We start from the raw sequence: 27,669 nt of genomic DNA on the forward strand, positions 1-27,669 counted from the left end.
TTTATCATAAAGACATCATTCTAACGTTGAAAGATTAAAAGTGCTTTGGACTACAATACATTTAAGCCTCCGTATGCTAGGTAATACTGTCTTCAAGATTTTGAACTTTAACTTTCATGTTATTTTGGGTATTTTTTACTTGCCTTTTCACTGACTTCACACACACTAACTTTAACTCTACATTAAAATTTTGAGCAAACTTTCAGTCCGACTGCCTTTCTGCTGACGGTCAGCCGTAGGCTTGGTGAGTCCCGGCCTTAAGACCTAGAAAACAGTCTCTTGGATCCATGCTCTTACTCACACAGGAAGTGTGCCATTTTGAGTAGAATACGTTATTTTCATGTATTTTGGTCATTACTAGGCCGGATCTGGTCCAAAACTGATGTGTATGATTGTGGTCTGAGCCTGAACACGTCTACAGTGGAATATTCTGGAACGGTTGTAACACCACCTGTTGGCAACAGGAAATGTCATGTTTTGTACTAAGCATACCTGCTCCAAGCAAGATAAGCCAATACATGTCAAACCTGGTGTACCAGTAGTTAAGACACTGAAGATAGCTGACAGTGATACCTGCAACTTTCTATCAGAGTGTGTTGCTGTGAAATCTGTGCATTTAATGAAGCTTACATTTTTGAACAAGTGGATATGAAAATCTTGGATGAATAGCACCACCTTCTGATGAAAATATAATGGTTTTTGCCACATTATGTCCTGTAATTATGCTGTCCTTTATCAGATCAGCCTAAGACGTTTACTGGATATAGACAAAACTGTTGTCACACACCAGATAAGATTTTGTGGATGGACGTCTAACAGGGCCTGTGTCATTGGCCGTGAAACCGGAAGTGGATGGTTTTTGCCACACATATTCATTGAAATAAAATTAATTAAAAATCCCCTGTTTGTCCCAGGGAGGAAAGATTCAAGGATCAGATCTCTGTCACAAATGCAGAATTGTCATACACTGCAACATAGGGTCTAATAAGAACTTCATCACTCTATATTTTTGAAAATATGAAATCATAATCGTTGATCATATGTCGGTCATACTTTTTCCAAACAACATCACAAATAGTGTCAACTCTGAGCTCATTAAATCCAGGGAGTTTACTTCAGATCAGTCAAACAGTGACATTTTAGATTTTTTGGACACTAAACATATTTTTTCCATCTCTCCATTCATTTTCTGTACCCACTTTATCCTCGGCAGGGTCACGGGGAGGGGAGGAAGACTCGTGTGATCTAGAGGGCTGCATTGGGATTGGGTTCTGCTGGGTCCCGCGGGACCCAATGCAAATCTCGCGGGAGCGGGCGGTTTGAACTCTCCTGCGGGCAGGAGCGGGCGGCTAAAAAAACAGTGCGGGATCGGGATGTAGTCGAGCGACAAGATGGAAATCAATGACGTGGAAAAGAACCTCAAACAAGGGGATCCTGGTGAAAAGCGTCTTTTTTCCCTGTTCTCCTCGTGTCCGTGATGACGAGCATGTAGCTTTTGTGGCTCACAGAGGGCTCAGTGGAAGGGCTCGTAAATTTGGAAGATAAGAGAGCGAGGTTGAGGAAGCCACTGTTATTTAACCACTAGCAGTTCACGTAGGACCATAGCCCAACACAGAGGAGCCAATGGCTGCTGAGTATCAGTTTCCCAGGGACCAGAAGTTAGATCTGAAGTCCTGTCTTTTCATATGAAACTAATCAAAGTAAGTGAACGTAGTCTTCTCCTGAGGTGCATGAACAGTGTTGATCCTGGATGTTGCCATCTGTCGTCATGACGACAGTAAGATGCTGCTTCTGTAAACCTTCACCTCCAAACATTAATTCACCACTGTAAATCTGTAACAACACTGGTGGTGTCCTGGTCAGCACCCACTCGTTCATCCATCTTCCTTCCTTCGTCCCTGCCTTTCTTCTCTTTTAAGCTCCTTCTTCCATTCTTCTCTCGAGGTTTCAGAACAGATTGTGTGACTCTGCCCGATGTTTGACATTTTTAAATATCTACCCTTCAGTGCTGCTCAGGACCCGCCCACCTTGGAGTCCAGACTGAAGGACCTGGAGTGCCACTTCACCTGGGGCCTGGATCTCAGCCATTCCAGTCTGATCCGGAGCAGAGACATGCTGGACGACATCGGCACTGAGGAGGGAAACCTCTGGCTGGGTCATATTTACAACCTGCAGGGTTTCATCTGGTATCAGCTCGGTGATAAAGAAGAGGCCCGGCGTTTCCTCAGAAAGGCCACCGGGACCTTCCGACAGCTGAAGAACACAGATGAAGGTCCCTGGTTGGTGGTGAACTTTGGGAATCTGGCCTGGCTGCACCACCTTCAGGTAGAAGACGAACAGAGTCAGGGTTACCTGTCAAAGGTTGACGCCCTGCTGAGGGAACACCCGTCTCCATGCAAGGACAAGCTCCACCCGGAGATCTGTGCAGAGAAGGCCTGGACCCTGATGAAGTTTGACAAAGACAAGAGGCGGAAGGCTGCACGTTACTTCCAGAGGGCAGTGGAGATGCAGCCGGACATGGTGCACTGGAGGACCAGCCGTGTGATTGGGAGGGTGAGTGCTCAAAAGTACAGCAATACGGACCTGCATCAGGGCATCTGGGAGGAGATGAGGGAGGCCAGGGAGCTGGATCCAGATGACACATACCTCGCTGCCATGGAGCTGCTCATAAGAGCCAAGAGAGGAGAACAAGTCAAGGAGGAAGTTCGCGAGCTGGAGGAAAAGATCGTACTGAAACCTGTCAGCAGTTACAGTGGCATCAATGTTCTGCTCAATTTGTACAGACAGCTGGGCGACATCGACCAGGCCATCGATTTGGCAGAGAGGGCCCTGAAGAATCATCCTGATAATCGATACCTGAAAGAGTGCGCCGCTCTCTGCTACAGCTGGAGAATATTTTCCTTCAGACACAGTCGTCCAAACCCATCTGATCTGATGGAACGAGCCATCAGCCTGCATGAGCAGGCGATCGCTCTTTACCCTGATCGCCGTTCCCTCCGGAAGAAGCTTGACCTTGCAGACATATGTGCAAAAATAAGCAGGGATCCGCCGAGAGCATATCAGATTTACCAGGAGCTGCTAACTCTGGACCTGGAACCTGCAGACAAGCAGCTGGTCTACAACTGCTATGCTAATTACTTACACCTTAACCGGCAGGAGCCAAACAAGTCCATTGACTACCACATGAAGACAGTAGAGGTCCCTCTGGAGTCCTCCTCCAGGCAGAACAGCATCAGAGAGCTGAGGAAGATCAGCAAGCGACGTGGTTTCTGGAGGTCGGAAGAAATCCAGAAGTTCCTGGAAACACTGCAGGAGGACCAGCCTGAGTGAGATTTCAACAACAGCTGGAAAACAAAAAAGTGTGTGGTAACACTTTACAATAAGGGTCCCTTAATTAACGTTAGTTAATGCATTATTAAGCATTAATTAACAGTTTAATAATAGTTAAATAACCATTATTATGTATTACTTAACATTAATTAGCATATTAGTTAATGCATTAATAAACAGTTAGTTAATGCATTATTAAGCATTAATTAACAGTGTAATAATAGTTAAATAACCATTATTATGTATTACTTAACATTAATTAGCATATTAGTTAATGCATTAATAAACAGTTAATTAATGCCTACTGCTCAGAGTTAATTAATACATTAGTAAGCATTAATAAACGTTACATGATGTAATTATGTATCCTTATGTATGCATTACTTAGTATAAAGTAATACATTAGTTAATACATAAGTAAAACGTTAATAATGTCCCTAGTAATCATTTACTAATGGTGTTTATTTGGAGTGAATATGCATTAAGTAACAGCTACCTAATACATCTACTAATCATTCGCTAATGGTGTACATGTTTACTGGATGGGCATTATTAAACAACTATTTACAGTCTTAAGTAATCATTTCCTAATGGTGCTGTGTATGTTATCAGGTAGCTTACCTGACCTTATGAACGGTAACCTGACATAAACCTTAATAAATGTATAGGAGTGGCTCATAAGCATTACTTAACCATTAGTAAATACTATTCTGGACCCTTATTGTAAAGTGTAACACATTTATCCCTTAGATAACACATTATTAATGCTTAACTGCCTCATAAGCATTACTTAACCATAATTAACCATTAGTAAATACTATTCTGGACCCTTATTGTAAAGTGTAACACATTTATCCCTTAGGTAACACATTATTAATGCTTAACTGCCTCATAAGCATTACTTAACCATAATTAACCATTAGTAAAGGCTTGCTGGACCCTTATTGTAAAGTGTAACACATTTATCCCTTAGGTAACACATTATTAATGCTTAACTGCCTCATAAGCATTACTTGACCATAGTTAACCATTAGTAAATTAAGCAATCACATATAAAGAAGTTTAGACTTTTTATTTAAAACAAAATAAAACAGATAACAGATAACAGATAACATTTGTTATATGTATACATCTTATACATATATATATATATGTATATATATATATATATATATATATATATATATATATATATATATATATATATATATATATATATATATATATATATATATATATATATACATATATATATGTCAATGTCTGGAACGCTTTGAAGACAGAAATGGGAGTTTTCAATGGGGAAACCCAGAGTTCTGAGGCGTCATGAACGCAGCATTAGCGGAGGAGCAGAATTTTCTGGCAGGACGGACAGTAATTTTAACAGGATAGCCATTTACCAAGCTGCACGTTTCATTTTAGGAGCACACGGCATGCGTGGGTTAAAGTTAGCAAACAAGTTGAGTGAGCTGACAGAAGGCAAAAAAAAAAACACAAACACCTCAAACTAATTGAATGGCTCCAAAAGAAAAAAATACTGAGATGGAAAGTCAAGTGCAACCGGTGCCATCACAAAATGAAGCTGAAGAAAAAGATGGTGGATCTGTGGACCGATTTGAATGGTGGGTAACTTTGGCTAACATTGTGGGATAACGTTTTTGGTCAGTATTATTATTGTTATTATTATTGTTATTATTATTATTATTATTATTATTATTATTATTATTCGCCAGCTTGATTTCATGATGGACAACATTGCTGCATCCTCAAGAACCCTTTCAAGAATGGCAAAGCTGTCTGCATGACAGCGATGGAGAGGCTGCATCATAGAGAAGGACAGAGAATTGGGGGAAGGAGCATTTCTCATGATAGATGAGTCACTTCAGACATAAAAGAAAGGTAACTTTTTATATTAACTGCTACAAATTGTTAGGCTGCTAATTATGACTTAGTCTTGTGATGCCCAACGTTCAGGTCGAGACTGGACAAGACTTGAATGTCTGGGGAAGTTAGTGCAAGATTTTGTAATAGTGCTACCGCTGGTTGCAACCTTGAAACCTTTATAACCTTTATTCCTTGAAAAGGTAAAATAGGTAAAATAGGCAGGTTAAATAAGAGTTTTCTTTTTCCTGCTCCTTTCTGAACATGGATAAAGATGCAACTGTTTGCTATTTCCTTTGGTACAATTTGAATGTTTCCATGGGCAGAACAAGTAAATGAAATTAAATGAAAATCTGTGTTAGTATTTCATCCTCAACCAATGATTGGTTAGCTCTGCTTTGCACACACCTTACCAGAAACGTCAGCAATGTTAGCAACGAAAGGCCCACCCTAAAAGACTGTTGGTTGGTTTTGCAACACTGTTTTTTTTAAAACTCACAAAACGTTTCCACCCAGACACCCGCTTATTTTTACAAAATTGAGGTGGAACTTCCCCAGACAATCATTTTGAAATATTAGAGTTTGGAAACGAGACTAGTTATAACCACATCACCAATGTGGAAAAATTAATTAGTATATTCAAAGATTCAATATGTAGATATAGATACACTTCAGGTGGAGCTTTGTTTGGTTTATTACACACACACACACACACACACACACACACACACACACACACACACACACACACACACACACACACACACACACACACACACACACATACACACATATAGTCATTTAGTCACATGCATACACACACACACACACACACACACACACACACACACACACACACACACACACACACACACACACACACACACACACACACACGCATGATCATATACATACACACACACACACATAGACATACACACTGGCTTGTTCACCTGCATGCTGGCTCTCTAGTTTTTGGGTTTAGGTAGCGGTAGCGATAGCTTAGCTCAGACTGCGATCAGATCTCAAGATTTAGGTCGATTGCTGTTCGTGTTTTGGTTGGCTCCGTGCCGGTTTCGTGCTTTGTTTGTGGTTTTTTGTTGCAGATTTCCAGTGCTTGACGTGTGTCTCCGTGTGTTCCTGCTTCCTGGATTGGCAGTGGATGTCCTTTTTTTATTTAGTCACATTTTTGTCGACTAAAAGTCGAGCATTTTAGTCTTTGTTTTAGTCCATGAAACCGTGAATTTATTTGTTTAGTTTTAGTCAACAAAAACTATTTGCATTTTAGTCTAGTTTTAGTCTGACAATTTAGTCTAATTTTAGTTTGACAATTATTTAAAACATATTATACATTAATATTATATTCTACTTTAATTGAGCTCATTTCTTTCACTAAGTATTGATATCAAATATTCATGATTTTTTAAAGATTTAACCCTCTAAACGCCAGGTTTTATAAACTTTGGCTGCAGTCGCAGCTGTGTAAACGACTCAACAAAAAGCTGGAGTTTGTTATGATTCTCTCTATGGCTGCACCTTTCATGTGATTCAAAATGCCCCATGTTTGGATTTATTTGTGTTTATGGACCTCTTGTGTAGGTGTGTGTGGTGTGCATTTATACAAAATAATCTTAGAGGGGCTTTGAACTTCTGCACAAAAACCATGTGAATGAATGAAAACAGTGGCACTTGAAAGCCTTTGCTCATAATGTCATAAGGTCACACACACACCACACACACACACACACACACACACACACACACACACACACACACACACACACACACACACACACACACACACTAACTAGTAGACTACTTTCGGGTAGGTTTTATTGTAGTAACATTAAGCTGACAGTACACTCAACAACACAACGTTGATTTAATGTTGTAAAGAACCAGCAACATACTTTATGTTAACTTAGCTTACCTTGATTTCTTTGTGGTAAATGGAGACGTGTCGTTTCAGATTTGTAGTGTTCTTTCCCTTCAACTTATGACCGCACTGCTCCCCGTCCGTTAAAATCAAGCATTCCGTTTTATCTTCGACGTCAATGTATCTAAAATGTTTCCAGACATCTTCCCTTCTCTTTTTCCCGATCCCCGTGCAAAGCATGTTACCGTTTTATTATATTTAATGAAATGAAATGTCCGCGTTGAGATCGTGTGCAGCTGCGGCTAACTTCAAAAAGGGGGTGTGTTTGTTTGTGTGTGAGTGTGAGTGCGAGTGTGTGGGGGAAGGGTATGTTCGATATATGCACCCTGACCACAAGGCCAATACAAAGTGATAGACAACTGTGCTCCCGGACAGTCCCGGTGAGCATTTGCGAACGCACAGCGGCGCTCTATGGCAAAAGAGACAGGAGGAAGTGATACGTTCATTATAATTATATATTTCGTATCGTCTTTGTTTGTGAACGAAAATGACCATAGATTTTAGCGGAGTATTTATTTTGTGAACTATATTTTCGTTTAGTTTTTATTAGTCAACGAACTTGCATAATGATTTAGTCATAGTTATTGTTTATACACGTGTTTTTTTTCTAGTCCGGTCTCGTTTTCGTCCGGGGAAAAATGGGCGTTGACGAACATATTTCGTTTCCGTTTTCGTGAACGTGAACAACACTGCCCACAACCAGCTTGTTTTCTAGCTGAATCTGTTTGTTATCGAAAAGTATGTAATTGATTAAATTATTATTCAAACTGGGAGGGAAGAGATCTGACACAGAACTCATACTGGAATCTGACGATGCCAGGTTTGGGTTTAAGTGTACAACGCTGCTTTTTCGGACAGGTCTGTGAGCAAGGAGCAAGAAAATTCTCACCTGCTGTGTTTCCCTCACATGCTCTGGTCCACCATCCTAATGTGGAGATCTATACTGTATCTTTTAGCCTGGTATTTGGCTGTACTTTGTGTGTATAAAAAGAGTTAAAAACTGCAAGATCTAACTGCTGTCTGAGCGTCGATTAGCTGAGCCAGAGCACAAAAGGTGTGGCGCTACACAGCTGTAGCAGCATATGTGTATGTTTTATAACATCGGCAAGAAAAAAAACCATTGTTGATTGTCTTCTCAATCGCAGTGAAACGATTGGATTGCCGATCGACAGAAGCCAAGTTGAAACAGCAGCCCATCATTTATAATGTTCATGCTTATAGTGATGAAAAACAGAATGGGACAGAATCATTCCTATAGAAACTCTTAAATTTGGCTATAGTAATCATCCATTCCATGGAAATCTTGCATTTTACTTTGTCTAATCAGATTTGTCAACTTTATTCCTGCTAACATTATAAATGCATCTGACACAAGGTTAATAATCTTGTTTCTTGTTCTGTCATTTTCCCCAAAACACAGTATGGAAGGGGCAGGATGGCTGAGGCTGGAAGCGGAGGAAGTGGGTGTTCGGGATGCTGGGGGTGCAAAGCACGCGGAGGCGGCCAGGGCGAAGACATCCAGGGAAGCCGGTGCTTCGCTTGGTGGAGAAGAGGGGGAGGAGGGAACTGGTGCCACTCATAGCTCATCATGTCAAAAGGGAGCCGACATTTCCAGGGAGGATAAACAGAGGGTAGCCTATCATACTGTGTTATTGTATTATGTTACTAATAATGTTTGTTCAAAGATCTCCTCTGTGCGAATTGTTGTTACGTATCTGTTATCACAGATGTGTGTGTGTGTGTATATATATATATATATATATATATATATATATATATATATATATATATATATATATATATATATATGTTGTATACATATAACAAATGTTATCTGTTAAAATCTGTTTTATTTTGTTTTAAATAAAAAGTGTAAACTTCTCTATATGTGATTGCTTAATTTACTAATGGTTAACTATGGTCAAGTAATGCTTATGAGGCTGTTAAGCATTAATAATGTGTTACCTAAGGGATAAATGTGTTACACTTTACAATAAGGGTCCAGAATAGTATTTACTAATGGTTAATTATGGTTAAGTAATGCTTATGAGGCAGTTAAGCATTAATAATGTGTTACGTAAGGGATAAATGTGTTACACTTTACAATAAGGGTCCAGAATAGTATTTACTAATGGTTAATTATGGTTAAGTAATGCTTATGAGCCAGTTAAGCATTAATAATGTGTTACCTAAGGGATAAATGTGTTACACTTTACAATAAGGGTCCAGCAAGCCTTTACTAATGGTTAAGTAATGGTTATGAGCCACTCCTATACATTTATTAAGGTTTATGTCAGGTTACCGTTCATAAGGTCAGGTAAGCTACCTGATAACATACACAGCACCATTAGGAAATGATTACTTAAGACTCTAAATAGTTGTTTAATAATGCCCATCCAGTAAACATGTACACCATTAGCGAATGATTAGTAGATGTATTAGGTAGCTGTTACTTAATGCATATTCACTCCAAATAAACACCATTAGTAAATGATTACTAGGGACATTATTAACGTTTTACTTATGTATTAACTAATGTATTACTTTATACTAAGTAATGCATACATAAGGATACATAATTACATCATGTAACGTTTATTAATGCTTACTAATGTATTAATTAACTCTGAGCAGTAGGCATTAATTAACTGTTTATTAATGCATTAACTAATATGCTAATTAATGTTAAGTTATACATAATAATGGTTATTTAACTATTATTACACTGTTAATTAATGCTTAATAATGCATTAACTAACTGTTTATTAATGCATTAACTAATATGCTAATTAATGTTAAGTAATACATAATAATGGTTATTTAACTATTATTAAACTGTTAATTAATGCTTAATAATGCATTAACTAACGTTAATTAAGGGACCCTTATTGTAAAGTGTTACCAAGTGTGTTCCTCATAAATGCAAATACTCGAGTTTAAGCAATGTTTAGATGATAGAAGAGAGATTTGGCTTTTTAATTCACCTGCTACCAGAAAATGTATGTTCAACACTTTAAATAAAAGAAAATATTACTCTTTAACTGTCAATGTATATCTATTAAATTCAATTCAATTCAATTGTATTTATATAGCGTCTATTACAACAGAAGTTGTCTCTAGGATTTTTCCTGAGACCAAAACATGACCCCCGAGAAATTATTACATAACCATAACATAAACAATGGCAGGTAAAAAATCCCCTAGTGGGAGGAAAACCTTAAGCCAAACAGTAGCAAGAAAAACTCCCCTTTAGGAGGGAAGAAACCTGGACCAAGACCTGGATCATAAGGTGGGACCCTCCTGCTGAAGACCAGCTGGGAAGAGCAGGAAAAGAGAAAACAGACAGAGGGAATGAAGAACAGAGAAAGGAGAGACACAGACACAATGGCTAGCTAGTGCACTGCAGGGATAACTATATAAACAGATAGACAGCAGACACTGAGGGGTCAGAAGGGGAGCGGGGGGTGGTCAGGATGTCAGCAGGCATCCACATAGACAGGTGGAAGCAGCAGTGGGATGATCAGAGGGGGGGACTGCAGGTCAACATGCAGCTCCTGAAGCTCTGGCCTGCAAACATGCACAAAAGAGAAAAGTGGGGGGCAGGCCAGCACAACAAACTGCAAGATCGATGCACAAAAATTATGGTTATGAGATACTTATAATTAATAAATGAAAATGGAAGAGAAGAAGAGGAGAGCAGGAGGGGTGATGGGCACCTCTCAGTGGATCATGTTGGTGCTCCCCTGCAGTATAGCTCTATAGCTGCAGCTATGATTACTGACTCTAACACACTAGAGTTTACCAACTAGAGATTTACTTAACACTAACTATAGGCTTTACTGAACAGAGACGTTTTAAGTTTGCTTTTAAAGGTGCAGGTGGTGTCAGCCTCCTTAACCTAGATTGGAAATTGGTTCAATAGTAAGGGTTCCTGATAGCAGAACGCTCCCCCTCCAAATCTACATTTGGATACTCTAGGAACTACGAGTAAACCTGGACTCTGAGAGCGGAGAGCTCTGTTAGGAACATAAGTTACTATCAGGTATTGGAGGAAGTAAGCCGTTTTGGGCTTTTTAAGCAAGTAATACAATTTTGAATTGGATTCTGAATTTCACAGCGAGCCAAGGAAGTGAGGCTAACACTGGAGAGACGTGATCTCTCTTGCTGATTCCTGTCAGCACTCGTGCTGCTGCAATTTGGATCAGCTCGAGCCTATTCAGAGAATAACTTGGACATCCTGCTCAAAACACTTTTTACAATAATCTAGCCTAGTAGATACAAATGTGTGAAATAGTTTTGCTGCATCACTCTAGGAGAGGATTCTCCTAATCTTTGCAATATTACGAAGATGGAAAAACGCTGTTTTACAAACCTGATTAATCTGCTGTTTAAACCACAAATCCTGATCGAAATACAACACCAAGGTTTCTCACAGTTGTCACTAGAAGCCATTGCAACACCATCTAATACCTTCCTAAGATGCTTTGGACCTAAAATGATAACCTCTGTTTCATCTGAATTTTGAAGCAAAACATTTCCAGACATCCAGTCCTTGATGTCCACAAGACATGCCTGAAGTTTAGCGAACGGTTCTGTTTCAGCTTCATAGACAAATAGAGCTGTGTATCATCAGCATAGCAATGAACATTGATGCCATGATTCTGGATTATACTTCCCAAGGGGTGCATGCATAAACTGAACAAGGTTGGCCAACACTGAGCCCTGCAGAACACCGTAGCAGACCCTTGACTGTTCTGAAGAAACTTTGTGTACATGAACAAAATGGAATCTGTCAAGTACATATATGAATAACAATAATACAATACACATGAACAAGCACATACTGAAATAAATAAATCCATCCATCCATCCATCCATCCATCCATCCATCCATCCATCCATCCATCCATCCATTATCTATACCCGCTTTATCCTTTGCAGGGTCACGGGGGTCTGCTGGAGCCTATCCCAGCTATTTTCAGGTGAGAGGCAGGGGTTACACCCTGGACAGGTCACCAGTCCATCACAGGGCCACATATAAACACACAACCATGCACACTCACACTCACACCTACGGGCAATTTAGAATCACCAATTAACCTAATATGCATGTTTTTGGACTGTGGGAGGAAACTGGAGTACCCGGAGAGAACCCACGCAAGCACGGGGAGAACATGCAAACTCCACACAGAAAGACCCTGCTGGGCCTGGGAGTCGAACTGGGAACCTTCTTGCTGTGAGGCAACAGTGCTAATCACCAAGCCACCGTGCTGCCCATGAAAATAAACAAACGAATGAAAATTAATAAAATTTGTCATTCGGGGAATTTTCGACATCTCGATTAAAAGAGACTTGATCAGCGAAGAGGACACCTCTAAGGGGGCGAATATACTTGCTGTTCAGAACGCATAGGCGACCGCATCATGGCCGACACGCGTATCCTGCGATTGTTTCACATGTCCACATGAACGTTCTCCAAAAAACAAAAACGCGTATGCAACCTGCAGTTCTCGTTTTGCCTGCGAGTGGCACTGGTCCAGGTTAGAGCACCAGCTGACCCAACACAGTCTCACTCCGGAGGCGTCGGATTCCGACGAACGGTCAAGAGCCATTGGCGCCATCTACTGACGCAAAAGGTACCCTTCTGCGTCTCTTTCAGACGCAAGTAGGCTCCAATTGACTCCAATGTAATCCCGTCTGCGGCTATATCTGACGCTCAGAGCAGCTGATCACCGCGTCCTCATTCCTCTTTTAAAATGCAAATACTTCAATTTAAACATTTTTATCCCACAATCTCTGTTCAGTGAGTATCATGCATGGTTTATCAGTTATTAAGAAGCATTTTTCCACTTTGACCAGAGTGAAATGTGGATGGAATTGGGCACCAACAAACGACAGCAGCCTTTTTAAAAAATATATTTTTAGTTAAATGCATTGCATGCATGCGTTTATAATTCCCATATATTCTGTGGCTGTAGTCTACTAGTTGTCAGACATTTTTGGGAGATGTATATATATTTTAAAAACTTAAATAGGGGACTAGTAGCCATCGTCTCGCTTTATATCCTCCCCCCACCTTTCCGCTACCCCCGATGCGTCCCACAAGGACGCTTACACTGCGGCAATACTTGACGCCCAGGGCAAGTAATCACCAAATCACCATGACAACCAAACACTACACTCCCGACTCCTCTCACATAAAAACGTACCCTGCCTACTTGTTCCAAAGTACAAAAACGTAGAGGGATTACAAAAATAGCCCTTGAATTGTATAAATACATTTTTCTGACTATTCCTTTTGCGACCAAGTCACGGACTTTCAAGATTCGGGAACCCCCATCTGGGAATTCCATCTACGTCATAGTGACGAGGGGGATCCTGGACACGTGACAGATGCCCCGGTCGTGGGCCGTTGACTGGTATCAGGCCATGGAATGAAGCGTTATTTATTCCCATAAGTAGGCTAGTGGGGGGCTAGTAACCTGCTAGTAGTTACCGGCCATTTGTTTCAGTTATGGATAACTGAAACAAATGGTTTGAGTAGCCCAGTAATGATTTGTACGCTTGGTAAGTCTCAGCCAATCACGGGGCTGGTTGTTAGGAGGTAGGGACCCGGATCATGCCAGCCAATCAGAATCCTGGAAAAACATCAACAAATGACACGTGTAACTTCCTTCCAAGACGGAACGAGTCTTTCGTTGGAGTGACAGAGAAGTGGAGTTACTTTTAAGTGTGACTTTAGAATATTAAACAGGTAAAATACAAGAAAATATTGACGGTGGCCAAACTAATTGTAAACACAGGTCGCACACATGACGCTGGCGAAAAAAAGAGTTGTTTTTATCAGTGATGGATAATTGTAGGCAATACACTACCCATAATCCTCAGCTACCGTTGCTATAGAGACGACGCCAGTCCGCTTTGCTTGACAAAATCGTTTTAACTATTTATTATTATTATTATTATTATTATTATTATTATTATTATTATTATTATTATTATTATTATTATTATTTATATTTATATTTATATATAACTATTTTAACATTTCTAAACACAAAAACACGAAAGTGTCCTTGATAATTCAATAATACAATAGGTTCATGTTAAGGACATCCGTTTTAATTAGTTCTCCTTCGATTATGACATGTTATTAATGCTCAGTAGGCAAAGGAGGTTTGTTATGTATTGTTATGAGGCCTATTTCAATTAAATTCAATTCAATTTTATTTGTATAGCGTCTAATACAACAGATGTTGTCTCTAGACGCTTTCCAGAGATCCAGAACATGAACATAAACATAAACATAAACATAAACATAAACATAAACATAAACATAAACATAAACATAAACCCCCGAGCAATTTTTACATAAACAATGGCAGGTAAAACTCCCATAGTGGGAGAAAAGCCTTAAGCCAAACAGTGGCAAGAAAAACTCCCCTTTAGGAGGGAAGAAACCTTGAGCAGGACCAGGGGGACCCTCCTGCCGAAGGCCAAACTGGGGGAGTCGGGGACGTCAGCAGCACACAGCAGGCAGGCAGAAGCAGCAACAGGATGATCAGAGGGGGGGGGGGGGTGTCAGCAGCATTTCATGTCTATTTTTGAACAGTTCACTAATGCTTTGAGCTACGAGGCTGAAATTCTAGACTCTGTATCAGGAGGTGACTCTCATCCACTGTGCAGATTTTCAGATCTGTGTGACCTTCGGAAGTGTCAAAGGTCACGCTTTTCAGCCTGCAAAGACTATTTTGTGTCTTTTTTTGAATAGTTCACTAATGCTTTGAGCTAAGAGGCTGAAATTCTAGACTCTGTATCAGGAGGTGACTCTCATCCACTCTGCCGAGGTCCAGACCACCGTGTGTGGTGGCTTTTTCGGGCCTTTGAAATGTTTTTTGAATAATTCACTAACGCTTTAAGCTGGGAGGCTGATTTTTGACTATGTTGCAATGCAGAAGGCCCTTTGCTAGGATCTTTTGGTCCCGTGGCTGTACGACTTCCACAGAGCTAGTTGGCATTGCAGAGGGTTCACAGAGTTGAGACTTGGCAAGCCCAATCTAGGCCCCATATGGAGGCCACAGATCAAGTTTTACTTGGTTTGGTCAAATATTATGGCAAAAGTGTCCGTTCGAATGTTGGAAAAGGTGACGTTTCAAAGCCCCGCCCATCGAAAAGTACAGGTCCGATCTGCACCAAACTAATGTCTGTCTGATCAGGGGATGCCCCCAAACAACATATAAACAATTCAGATTTCTATGACTTCTGCAACAGTGTTTCCTCCAAAACGTTCAGGCTGGTTAGGAGGGTGTAGACACGTATAGGTCTGAGAGCCTCCTGACTAATGGAACAGGGCCTATTTTGTGTCTTTTTTTGCATAGTTCACTAACGCCTTTAGCTAGGAGTCTGAATTTTTTATATGTTGTAGATGTTGTAGATGTGGCAGAAATGGTAGGATCAGGGATTCATCGGCAAGACCCCAGATGGCCCTCTACCAAGTCCCCAAGACATCACCAGTATTGTTATAATAGCGAAAGGGGAATATAGAGAAGCAAAAACAGTTTGGGACGATGTTGAGTTGGCATTTTTGGGGTCCATTGAAGAAGGCAATGGAGAAAGAAAGGGCCAAGGCTGAACTGAACATGTCTATCTGCATCCTCATGACAAAAGTAAAGAAAGCTCCTTCCAAAGCAGCAAGGTCTACCGCCTACAAGAATCTGAAAAACCAAAGGGTGAAGATACCTTTCACATCGAGGCAGAAAAACCACAAACCCCACCTCATGCATCAGGGTCGGAAAAAAGGAACTATGGGAGGCTGAGGCTCCTGGACTGAGAGCCCAATGCCATCTGCTCAAGAAACCCACACCAGCAACTTACAAGGACTCTGGGTACACCAGTTTTGGTGGACCCAGGAAGTCCACCATCCACATCTTTTTTGGATTGTGGCCTTCATGGTGTTTTTAAAGGACATTTCCAGCCTTCTCCCAAACAAAAGCCTTCAGGTGATGATGGCCCGGCTAGACCACCAAGGCACCACCTTGTGGAACTGACCTGTGAGCTAGAGGCATATTTCCTCTAAGAACAACTGGAAATGGAGACAAAATGTATGTCCCCTTTGGATATTGAGACATAGGAAGACTGGTAGAGCGTTTACCGCCACTGACTGTACATCTGGAGCCGACCTTTGGACATCTGCATTTGAAGATTCCACTGCAGGGCAGGTAAAGCACTTTGAATTACCTTGTGTTGAATTGTGCTATACAAATGAAATTGCCTTGTCTTGCCTTGCCTTTGTGTCTTGGAGACATTTGAGCATTGCTGTCCAGAGCCAAAGGGCGCAGACTGACGAAAAGGATCCTGAGCAACGTTGGAATTTCTGAGGCTCAATCAGACACTGAAGAGGAAGATAGCCGAGATCTGCTACGAAAACAAGAATCTCACCTGGCTGGATGCCCTACCATTGGCACTGATGGAATGTCAATTAGGAATTCCACTAGTGACAAACCTAACTTGATTGGGACTGGATATGCAGATAAGAATACCTGGTCAAGAGAGTAATAACATCAGCTTTGTCTAAGGGAAAGCAGGGTCCCCCTCCCTATCAACTGCCTTTCTTAGGTGCCGATGGGATAAGAAACGGGGCAGGAATCGAGGAGGGATGAGAAGGAGACGTGTTCAATCTGCGACCATAGCATATCCTTTAAGATTGGTTTTCACACCTTTTAGGGCGTGAAAGGAAGAATAAATATTAATCGTTCTAATAGTTCTAAATTGGTTTAAATTACGTTAATTACTAACTGATTAATATTGTTTTATTTCCTTGTGGTAGCCGGTTAGTACATAAAGGTTTGGGCAAGGCTGGTTAAAGTGATACTTAGCTCTGAGTTGTTGATGTGGATTACCGCGGTGAAGTTAGTTCTAGGTTGGGTATTTAATGGACGTTCACTACGGAGCCGATGGTCTCTCTGAGGGACTATCAATAAATTACCCACTGAATGAATAAAACACTAGTTACATTAGTTAAGCTAGTTACACTAGTCACAGTAGTTAAACTAGTTACAGTTGTTACATTAGTTACACTATTCAGCTAGGCTAACAATGACAATCAGCCATTGTTAGCAGACAGCCAGAAACCAAACCAGAAATTCCAGCAATTATAGCAGGTTATTACGTAAAGGCTTAGTAAAATTGAAACTTAGCACTGAGTTGTTAATCAGGATTTTAGTTTTCATTCCCGTGAACTGGAAGTGGACCTGGACTGACACTAAGGTGTGCCCCTTTAAAAGCCTGTGTGAACACGCGGAGAGGAGTTTCCAGCTGTGATTCCAGAGGTGATAGAGGAACGAAACAACAAATCATTAGTAACATTAGTTACACTAGTTAAGAGCGACAATAGTTACACTAATTGCACTAGTAAAGTGAGTTACAATAGTTACATTAGTAATGATATTTGCATTAGTTACAGTAGTTAAGCAAGTCACAATGGTTACAATAGTTGCAATAGTTACGCTAGTTACATTGGTTACAGTAGTTATATTAGTTATACTATTTAGCTAACAATTTAGGCTAACAATGGCTTATTGCCATTGTTAGCTGACAACCCAAAACCTAAGTCTTTTAAGACGTAGCTTTGTTGTGTAAAGGGACTGTTGTGTTGGGCTGGAAGGAAACACAAAAATATTTAAAAATTCTATCACTGGCATGGCAGCACCTTTGTCCAACTGGACTCTCAGCAGTCTGACCAAAACCTATCCAGCTGGACCCTCCTATGTGATTCTTGCTTGTGTTTGTTCTCTCAGATGTAAGTTGCTTTGGATAAAAGCCACTGCTAAATGACAGTAGTAGTAGTAGTTACACAAGTTCCATTAGTTACAGTAGTTAATCTAGTTACAGTAGTTAGAATAGTTACATTAGTTACACTAATTACATGAGTTACAGTAGTTACATTAGTTACACTAATTACATGAGTTACAGTAGTTACATTAGTTCCACTAGTTATGCTAGTTAAGTAAGTTACACTCGTTACAGTAGTTACAGTAGTTACACTATTTAGCAAAGCTAACAATGACAATCAGCCATTGTTAGCCCGAAACCAAAACACAAGTTCCAGCAATTGTTGTGGGTTATTACGTAAAGGCTTGGTAAATTGAAACTTAGCTCTGACTTGTTAATCAGGTTTTAAGTTTTCATTCCTGTGAACTGGAAGTGGAGTTGGGCTGACACTACGGTGCGCACCTTTAAAAGCGTTTGTGAACGCGCAGAAAGGAGAGTTTCCAGAGGTGATGGGGGAACCAAACAACAAAGCAAACCTTACAAGAGACTTCTGATTTGCGGAAAACATTCAGATCATGAGGTGAGTAGTCTATCTGGATTTTCTCAGTTCTCTACCTTTCAACCCTTTTATCCTCCTTCAGGTCCTTCCTCAGGATTTATTCCCTTCTTGTCTCATTTATTTACTCCCCATCCTCTTTCTTGTGTCTCTTCTCTTTTACTACATTGCTTATTAGGGTCCAAGCACAAGGGTGTGAGGACCATATTGTATCTGTAATGTTTAGTGAGGGTGGCAATGTAAATTGGCACAGCCTTACTGCTATCACTCGGATGTAGGAAAGGGTGGAAGTGTGAAAAACATGGCCCTAGGGGTAAAACATTAACATGACCCTGAGCCTAAATAAAACTAAAAAAAGGTTGTCAAGTCCCTTATTGCTATTACTCAGATTTATTAAGGGATGCTGATGTAAATACAGTACAGTCTATGGTCTTTGAGATATCGGGGCTTCAGTTTTATGATTTTTTTTCTCACCTGTATAATTTGACAGGTGAGTCATGCTTCGCATTGTTCAACAAACATCAGCTGATAAATTACTAATCACATACCATCATTCTATCAGAAGTAAAAACACTGACTGATGACAGTGTTCAGAACTCTAGACTAGAGCGATCCGTCATTCCAGTTGTTCTTTCCTTTTCTTTCTGGGCGACGTCACAGATTAGCGACGGTCATAGGGACATAATCGGCTCACCTACGCGCAGAACGTACGCTCCAACCGACGTTGGGTTGGTGTGTTCAGGAGTATTTTTTTGACCGCCTCGGGGAGACGAGTCCGACTGCCTTTCAGTCCGACTGCCTTTCAGTCCAACTGCCTTTCTGCCAACGGTGAGCCGTCAAGTTGGTGAGTCCCAGCCTTAAGACCTAGAAAACAGTCTCTTGGACCCATGCTCTCATACAGGAAGTGTCACATTTTGAGTAGAATATGTTATTTTCATGTATTTTGGTCATTTCCAGGCCTGATCTGGTCCTAAACTGATGTGTATGATTGTAGTCTCAGTCTGAACACATCTACAGTGGAATATTCAGGAACAGTTGTAGAGCCACCTGTGAGTGGACGTCAAAGTTTGATGCCTCGCCATGATTATAAAAGTTGTTCTAATTTGCATGTGCTTTGTCCAATCTGACCCAAAATGTGTGCATTTAATGAAGCTTCCATTTTTGAACAAGTGGATATGACAATCTTGGATGAACTCCATGGAGTTCCAAAAGATGGTGATTTATTACTCCAAAAACAAACCAAAAGCGCTGCTGAACAGAGTTAACAAAACACAAGAGCAAAAATCCAAAAACCTTGACAGGACTCACGGAGGAAGGAAACAGTACGGACCAGCAGGGAGCAGGGAAAAACAGGACCAGATATACGCAGAAGGGTTGACCAGACACAGGTGCGGACAATCAGGGCAGATGGGAACCAGGGAAGTCAAGACCAAACTGAAACACAAAGACACAGGTTTCAAAATAAAACAGGAACCTAAACAAACCATGACACTGTGGTGTATGAACAGTGTTGATCCTGGATGTTGCTTTCTGTTGTCATGATGACAGTAATACAGTAATTCACCACTGTAAATCTGTACACAGCACTGGTGGTGCCCTGGTCAGCACCCACCCGTTCATTCATCCCTCTTTGCTTCACTGTTTCCTCCATCCTTCCTTCCTTTCTTCCTTCCTTCGCCCCTGCCTTTCCTCTCTTTGAAGCTCCTTCCTCCATTTTTCTCTCGAGGTTTCAGAACAGATTGTGTGACTCTGCCTGATGTTTAACATTTTTAAACATCTACGCTTCAGTGCTGCTCAGGACCCGCCCACGTTGGAGTCCAGACTGAAGGACCTGGAGTGCCACTTCACCTGGGACCTGGATTCCAGCCGTTCCAAACTGATCCACAGCAGGGACATGCTGGAGGACATCGGCACTGAAGAGGGAAACCTCTGGCTGGGTCATATTTACAACCTGCAGGGTTTCATCTGGTATCAGCTCGGTGATGAACAAAAGGCCCAGCGTTTCCTCACCAGGGCCACCAGGGCCTTCCAACAGCTGAAGAACACGGATGAAGGTCCCTGGTTGGTGGTGAACATTGGGAATCTGGCCTGGCTGCACCACCTTCTGGGAGAAGATGAACAGAGTCAGGATTACCTGTCAAAGGTTGACGCCCTGCTGAGGGAACACCCGTCTCCATCCCAGGACCAGCTCCACCCGGAGATCTGTGCAGAGAAGGCCTGGACCCTGATGAAGTTTGAGAAAGACAAGCAGCAGCAGGCTGCAGATTACTTCCAGAAGGCAGTGGAGATGCAGCCGGACATGGTGCATTGGAGGACCAGCCGTGTGATTGGGAGGGTGAGCGCTCACAAGTACAGCAACAAAGACCTGGATCAGGAGATCTGGAAGGAGATGAGGGAGGCCAGGGAGCTGGATCCAGATAACACGTACCTCGCTGCCCTGGAGCTGCTCATAAGAGCCAAGAGAGGAGACCAAGTCAGGGATGAAGCTCACGAGATGGAGGAAAAGATTTTACTGAATCCTGTCAGCAGTTACAGCGGCATCAGTGTCCTACTCATGGTGTACAGACAGCTGGGCGACATGGACCAGGCCATCGATTTGGCAGAGAGGGTCCTGAAGGATCATCCTGATAATCGATACCTGAAAGTGTGCGCCGCACACTGCTACAGATGGAGAATCTTTTCTTTCAGACACAGTCGTCCAAACCCATCTAGAAGCATGATGGAACAAGCCATCAGTCTGCATGAGCAGGGGATCGATCTTTACCCCGATCGCTGTTCCCTCAGGAAGAAGATCGACCTCGCAGACATATGTGCAGAAACAGACAGGGATAAGAAGAGAGCATATCAGATTTACCAGGAGCTGCTGAGCCTGGACCTGGAAACTGCAGACATGCAGCCAGTCTACTACCGCTACGCCAAATACTTACACTTCCAACGGCAGGAGTCGGACAAGTCCATCACCTACCACATGAAGACAGCAGAGATCCCTGTAGAGTCCTCCATCAGGCAGAAGAGCATCAGACAGCTGAAGAGAATCCGCAAACGAGGCAGGCATGGAGAAATCCAGAAGTTCCTGGAAACACTGCAGGGGGACCAGCCTGAGTGAGATTTCAACAACAGCTGGAAAACAATAAAGTATATTCCTCATAACTGCAAATACTCGTCAACAGAGGAGTTCAATTAATCTTCAGATTAGAGAAGAGAGATTTGTTTTTTTAATTCACCTGCTACCAGAAAATGCATATGGTGCATAAAAGTATGCTTCAGTAACTTAAAGATGTTTGAATAAAGTTTATAAACTCACAAGTAACAGCTTGTTTCTTTGATAACTCGATCGATTGATAGATATGTTGTGCCACTGCCCATGTGATTATGAATTCATGTGTGATTATGGACTTATGGGGGAATTATGAATTTATATGAACTCATATGAAATGTGTGATTATGTGAACAGTCAGGCTTTGACCAGCTGAAGGCTCAAGGTTTTTGGCCTTCGACCGAAGCCACCCTAAAGTTTATGACACCGTTGCCACACGGCTTGGAACAACAGAAAAACCCCATGGACATAAAGCTCAGCCAGGATTTGCATATGTGGCCCCTTGGTGATAAGGGACCACACTGTGATTGGACAAAAACTCCAAGCTGCAGGAAGGAGCATGGACTTCCCTGGCGCAGGTATAAAAGAGCAAGGCCCCCCTCTCTCGACCTCTTCTCTCTTCTCTGCCTTTCCTCTCCCCTACAGGTCTGCTGTAGCACCAGGACCAGCCAAGGGCCGGCTTTCTCCTTTCGTGACCGAAGGAGCGTCCGTTTTGCAGCGCTGCACGAGTGACCCCGAGGTTCCGAGCCCAGAAAGCTGAGCTGGGGACCCTGCATTGCCTCGACGTGAACGCCTTCGGACCGACTGAAAAAAGCCAAGCTGCTGTGCCCTCATCCAGCTGCTGTGCCCTCATCCAGCTGCTGTCCCCTCATCCAGCTGCTGTCCCCTCATCCGCCGCACGGATAACAGGAGGGAGTGAGAGTCGCTTATCAGGACCACCTGCTGAGCATAACCACCCAGCTGTTCCCCAAGGAACGCTGACCGGCCAGACCAAACCACTTTTTTTCTTCAACTACAAAGATCCACGTAAGAGGCTGTTTTGTTTCTGGGCAGAGAAAACTTAGTAACACACTTTAAAAGTTAGTTTACGTTGTGAGCTGGATGGCTGATCCCTTCACAACTGTGTTATTAGATTAAGTGTTTTTGTTTATCTTCTTGTTTGTTTACTGCTGCATCCACACCGCTGGATCGTGATGGCATGTTCCTCCACAACAGAAAACAAAGCCCTTCCCCATTTCCTAGTTGAATGACCAGAGCGCACGTGTGAAGTTTAGTTTCACAGTGGTGCATTTCTGTGTGGGAAAGATCAGAAGGTCTTGGGTTTCTGGTAGCGAGAAATTATTTAAGAGTGTCTGTTATTTTACTTTTCTTCTCTATTTCTCTTTGCCTCTCCTACTAATCCCCACACACACATACAGACGCTTATCTCGGTCATAGACTCCCGAGCCATCCTGAGCTACCGACACACACACACACACACACACACACACACACACACACACACACACACGCGCACACACACACACACACACACACACACACACACACACACACACACACACACACACACACACACACACACACACACACACAATTGGAAGATTTGCATTATATGATTTCTTGTCCCTGTTAATGTAGTGAGCCGTTGGAATTTATCTGAAGTGTTGTTTTACCATCTGCTTGACACTGGTGTAAATAAATTCTGATTGAAAGAAGTCGTCTTTGTTTATTATACGCACATTTGCCGCTAATGTTGGGTGCCGGAGCCTGTGTTCGGATTTCATCCTTCAATTGTATTCTGTAGAATAATTAATCTTGAGACTGATTCTGCTGTTAAAGTTATCATTTTCCTGGTTAGAGCCCCGTTGATTAAGTCATTTTGAATAATTCAATTTGATAAGTAATCTTCTTTATTAATTATTAATTGTTGAAGGACAATTATTATCAACTCTTGATAACTGAACAGCATTACATGTTGCACAACAGATAGTACATAAATGTTACTGCCGGGCCCAAATAATCACAACAGGTAATGTTGCATTGGAGCCAACTAAACATATAAAATAAAATAAAATATTACTCTATATCTGTCAGTATTTATCTCATGAAACACGCTGAAATTAGTTCTCTGCTTTTAGGCCATCATGAATTATGCTACACTAGTTGCATTAGTTACGCTAGTTACATGCGTAACCCTACACTGTCAAGGAGGTTGTGTTGAGGACCCAGATGCAGGAGAGCAGGAGGCAGGACTTCTCAAAACTGTGATTTATTAACAAAAAACAAAAACGCTGCTGAGCAGGATCCAAAAAACAGAACATGAATCAAAAAACTATGAAACCTGACAAGGAGAACATGGAGGGAGTAAACACTACGGACCAGCAGGGAGCAAGGGAAAAACAGGACTAGATATACACAAGGAATAACGAGACACAGGGGCAGACGATCGGGGCAGATGAGAAACAGGAAGGTCAAACCAGAACTAAAACACAAGGACACGGGCTTCAAAATAAAACAGGAAGGGTGAAACCCTGACACATCACAGCTGATGGCTCCCATCCTCTCTCTAGAGAGTTTGTGCTTCTGAACTCTGTAGGCGCTACAGAGTTCCTCTGGCAAGCAAAAATATTTATAAGTCTTTTGTCCCCAGAGCAGTCAACATTCTTAATTTGACAGAATGACCAACTGCATGACGGTGACGGTGATGGTGTTGGTGTTGGTGTTGGTGTTGGTGATGGTGATGATGATGATGATGATGATGATGATGATTATGAAACAGGTTTTTTAATGTTGGTATATTTCTTCTTAGTGCAGTTTTATCTTCTCTACGATGTGATCCTCACTGCTGTATTGCACCCCACATATCTTGCCTGTATTTATCTTGGTGAGCCAAAGATGAATTTCCACCCCGGTGGACAGTAAAGATTTATTATTATGATTATTATTGTCTGACTGGTATGTTTGATCTATATTTACAGGTTGTTATGTAAAGGTTTGGGCATGTCAGGCTGGTTAAAGTGAAGTTTATCTCTAAATCATTGATGTGGATTACTGCAGTGAAGTTAGTTTTAGGTTGGATATCCGACTGTCAGCTCCTGGTGAACGTCAACCGGATATCCAATCTAAAACTAACTTCACCACAGTATCAGAATTTAAGTTTTCATTCCTGGGAATTGGAAGTTAGGTGGGGCTGACGTGACGGTGCGCACCTTTAAAAGCGTGTGTGAAGCGTGTTGTGCGCAAAGGAGACTTTCCAGGTGCGATCCAGAGGTGACCGAGGAACGAAACGACAAATCAAACCTTACAAGAGACTTTTGATTTGCGGAAAACATTCAAATCATGAGGCGAGTATCTGGATTTTCTCCTTTATCTACCTCTCAACCCTTTTATCATCCTTCAGGTGCTTCCTCTGGATTATTTCACTTTTTGTCTCTTTTATTTACTCCCCATCTTCTTTTTCATCCCTCTTCTCTTTTAATATATTGCTTTTTAATTTGAGTGGTCTTAATATTTTCATTTTTTCCTTATTGTTCATTTCATCTTCACCTCTTCCCTCCCTCATCATCTCCTCGTTGTCTCTGCCAGTAAGTTAAAAATGAACCGATATACATTATATTTATCCTAAATGTTTCAAAAACATTTTGTTTCAAGTTTAATACTGGTTTTAAATTCTACATCTTTCTTTATTTCCTGGTTAAAAGTTCCTGTTTTACTGCTCGTTTACAGTCTGGACAGGTGATCCTCTTACCTGTCCATGGTGATGAAAAAAGAATTTGCATACAGCAAAAATAACTTTGCCATTTCCCACAAGACTCTGCTACCTGCGTCAGTTAACAGATTATTTGCATCCTTTTTTGCAGTGTTCATTGAGTGTGTGTAAAAACTGCTGCGGCTTGTTAGAACACCATAAAAACCATGTTATGCAACAAATGTAAAACAGTTTTTTTTGTTACAGCAGGATTATTTCTGAGCTGGCAGTGAAGAATAAGAGCAGATCAACTGACCTGTCAATAGAACCCGCCCCTTAACCACAGATCAGCCAATGGCTGCTGAGTATCCGTTCCACAGGGACCAGAAGTTAGATCTGAACTTCTGTCTTTCCAGATGAAACTGATTAAAGTAAATTAATGTAATCTTCCCCTGTGATGCATGAGCAGTGTTGATGTTGCCATCTGTCGTCATGGCGACGGCAAGATGCAGCTTCTGTAAACCCTCACCTGTAAACATCCAGTCACCACTGTAAATCTGTTAACAATTCTGGTGGTGCCCTGGTCAGCACCCACCCGTTCATTCATCCTTCCTTCCTTTGCCCCTGCCTTTCTTCTCTTTTGAGCTTCCTCCTCCATTCTTCTCTTGAGGTTTCAGAACAGATTGTGTGACTCTGCCCGATGTTTGACATTTTTTAAACGTCTACCCTTCAGTGCTGCTCAGGACCCGCCCACGTTGGAGTCCAGACTGAAGGACCTGGAGTGCCACTTCACCTGGGGCCTGGATTCCAGACGTTCCAAACTGATCCACAGCAGGTACATGCTGGAAGACATCGGCACCGAGGAGGGAAACCTCTGGCTGGGTCATATTTACAACCTGCAGGGTTTCATCTGGTGTCAGCTCGGTGATAAAGAAGAGGCCCAGCGTTTCCTCACCAGGGCCACCCAGACCTTCCGACAGCTGAAGAACACGGATGAAGGTCCCTGGTTGGTGGTGAACTTTGGGAATCTGGCCTGGCTGCACCACCTTCTGGGAGAAGATGAACAGAGTCAGGATTACCTGTCAAAGGTTGACGTTCTGCTGAGGGAACTCCCGCCTATATTCCAGGACAAGCTCCACCCGGAGATCTGTGCAGAGAAGGCCTGGACCCTGATGAAGTTTGACCGACAGCCGCAGGCTGCAGATTACTTCCAGAAGGCAGTGGAGATGCAGCCGAACATGGTGCACTGGAGGACCAGCCATGTGATTGGGAGGGTGAAGGCTCACAGGTACAGCAACAAAAACCTGGATCAGGACATCTGGAAGGAGATGAGGGAGGCCAGGGAGCTGGATCCAGATAACACGTACCTCGCTGCCCTGGAGCTGCTCATAAGAGCCAAGAGAGGAGACCAAGTCAGGGATGAAGCTCACGAGCTGGAGGAAAAGATCTTACTGAATCCTGTCAGCAGTTACAGTGGCATCAAGGTCCTGCTCTGGGTGTACAAACAGCTGGACGACATAGACCAGGCCATTGATTTGGTAGAGAGGGTCCTGAAGGATCATCCTGATAATCGATACCTGAAAGAGTGCAACGCACTCTGCTACAAATGGAGAATCCTTTCCTTCAGGGACAGTTGTCCAAACCCATCTAGAGGCTTGATGAAACGAGCTATCAGCCTGCAGGAGCAGGCGATCACTCTTTACCCCGATCGCCGTTCCCTCATGAAGAGGATTGACCTTGCAGACATATGTGCAAAAATAAGCGGTGATCCCCCGAGAGCATATCAGATTTACCAGGAGCTGCTAAGCCTGGACCTGGAACCTGAAGACATGCAGCCGGTCTACTACCGCTACGCCAAATACTTACACTACCACCGGGGGGAATCAGACAAGTCCATCACCTACCACATGAAGACAGCAGAGATCCCTGTGGAGTCCTCCATCAGGCAGAAGAGCATCAGACAGCTGAAGAGGATCAGTGAGCGAGGCAGGAGCAAGAAGTGTGGAGAAATCAAGAAGTTCCTGGAAACACTGCAGGAGGACCAGCCTGAGTGAGATTTCAACAACAGCTGGAAAACAATAAAGTGTGTTCCTCATAACTGCAAATACTTGTTAACAGATGAGTTTAAGCAGTGTTTAGATGATATAAGAGAAATTTGGCTTTTTAATTCACCTGCTACCAATGTATGTTCAACACATTAAATAAAGAAAATAATCATGTTTATTGATCAGTATATATCTCATGAAACACACTGAAATTAGTTCTTTGCTTTTAAACCATCAAGAATTATGCTACCCTATTAACATTAGTTACACTAGTTACACGAATTACGCTACGCTAGTTACATCAGTTACACTACGCTAGTTACATTAGTCATGCTAGTTTCCTTTTCTTCAAATAAGAAAAAAAAG

General features: G+C 42.0%; 3 protein-coding genes across 3 annotated transcripts; all 3 read left to right on the plus strand.

The window, feature by feature from the left end:
- The first annotated feature begins 1,974 nt into the window (after positions 1-1,974).
- On the plus strand, positions 1,975-3,398 carry LOC133458817 (interferon-induced protein with tetratricopeptide repeats 2-like). The gene has a single exon (XM_061739018.1). The coding sequence runs from the start codon at positions 1,975-1,977 to the stop codon at positions 3,328-3,330; it is 1,356 nt and encodes a 451-aa protein (XP_061595002.1). The 3' UTR covers positions 3,331-3,398.
- A 16,831-nt stretch (positions 3,399-20,229) lies between these two features.
- On the plus strand, positions 20,230-21,579 carry LOC133458818 (interferon-induced protein with tetratricopeptide repeats 1-like). Its single transcript, XM_061739020.1, has one exon. It carries the CDS (start codon positions 20,230-20,232, stop codon positions 21,577-21,579), a length of 1,350 nt encoding a protein of 449 aa, XP_061595004.1.
- Positions 21,580-24,247: 2,668 nt separating this feature from the next.
- Positions 24,248-27,312, plus strand: LOC133458819 (interferon-induced protein with tetratricopeptide repeats 1-like). The gene is made up of 2 exons (XM_061739021.1): positions 24,248-24,297; positions 25,992-27,312. Exons 1-2 carry the CDS (start codon positions 24,248-24,250, stop codon positions 27,310-27,312), a joined length of 1,371 nt encoding a protein of 456 aa, XP_061595005.1.
- Positions 27,313-27,669: the final 357 nt, after the last annotated feature.

The sequence above is a fragment of the Cololabis saira genome, chromosome 13, assembly GCF_033807715.1.
Source record: "Cololabis saira isolate AMF1-May2022 chromosome 13, fColSai1.1, whole genome shotgun sequence".
NCBI classification, from domain to species: Eukaryota; Metazoa; Chordata; class Actinopteri; order Beloniformes; family Belonidae; genus Cololabis; species Cololabis saira.

Coding starts and splice junctions, on each gene's coding strand:
- LOC133458818 (XM_061739020.1), top strand. CDS start 20,230: ATGTTTAACATTTTTAAACATCTACGCTTCAGTGCTGCTCAGGACCCG.
- LOC133458819 (XM_061739021.1), top strand. CDS start 24,248: ATGACCAACTGCATGACGGTGACGGTGATGGTGTTGGTGTTGGTGTTG. Junction 24,298..25,991: donor GTGTTGGTGTTGGTGTTGGT/GTTGGTGATGGT, acceptor TCTACCCTTCAG/TGCTGCTCAGGACCCGCCCA.
- LOC133458817 (XM_061739018.1), top strand. CDS start 1,975: ATGTTTGACATTTTTAAATATCTACCCTTCAGTGCTGCTCAGGACCCG.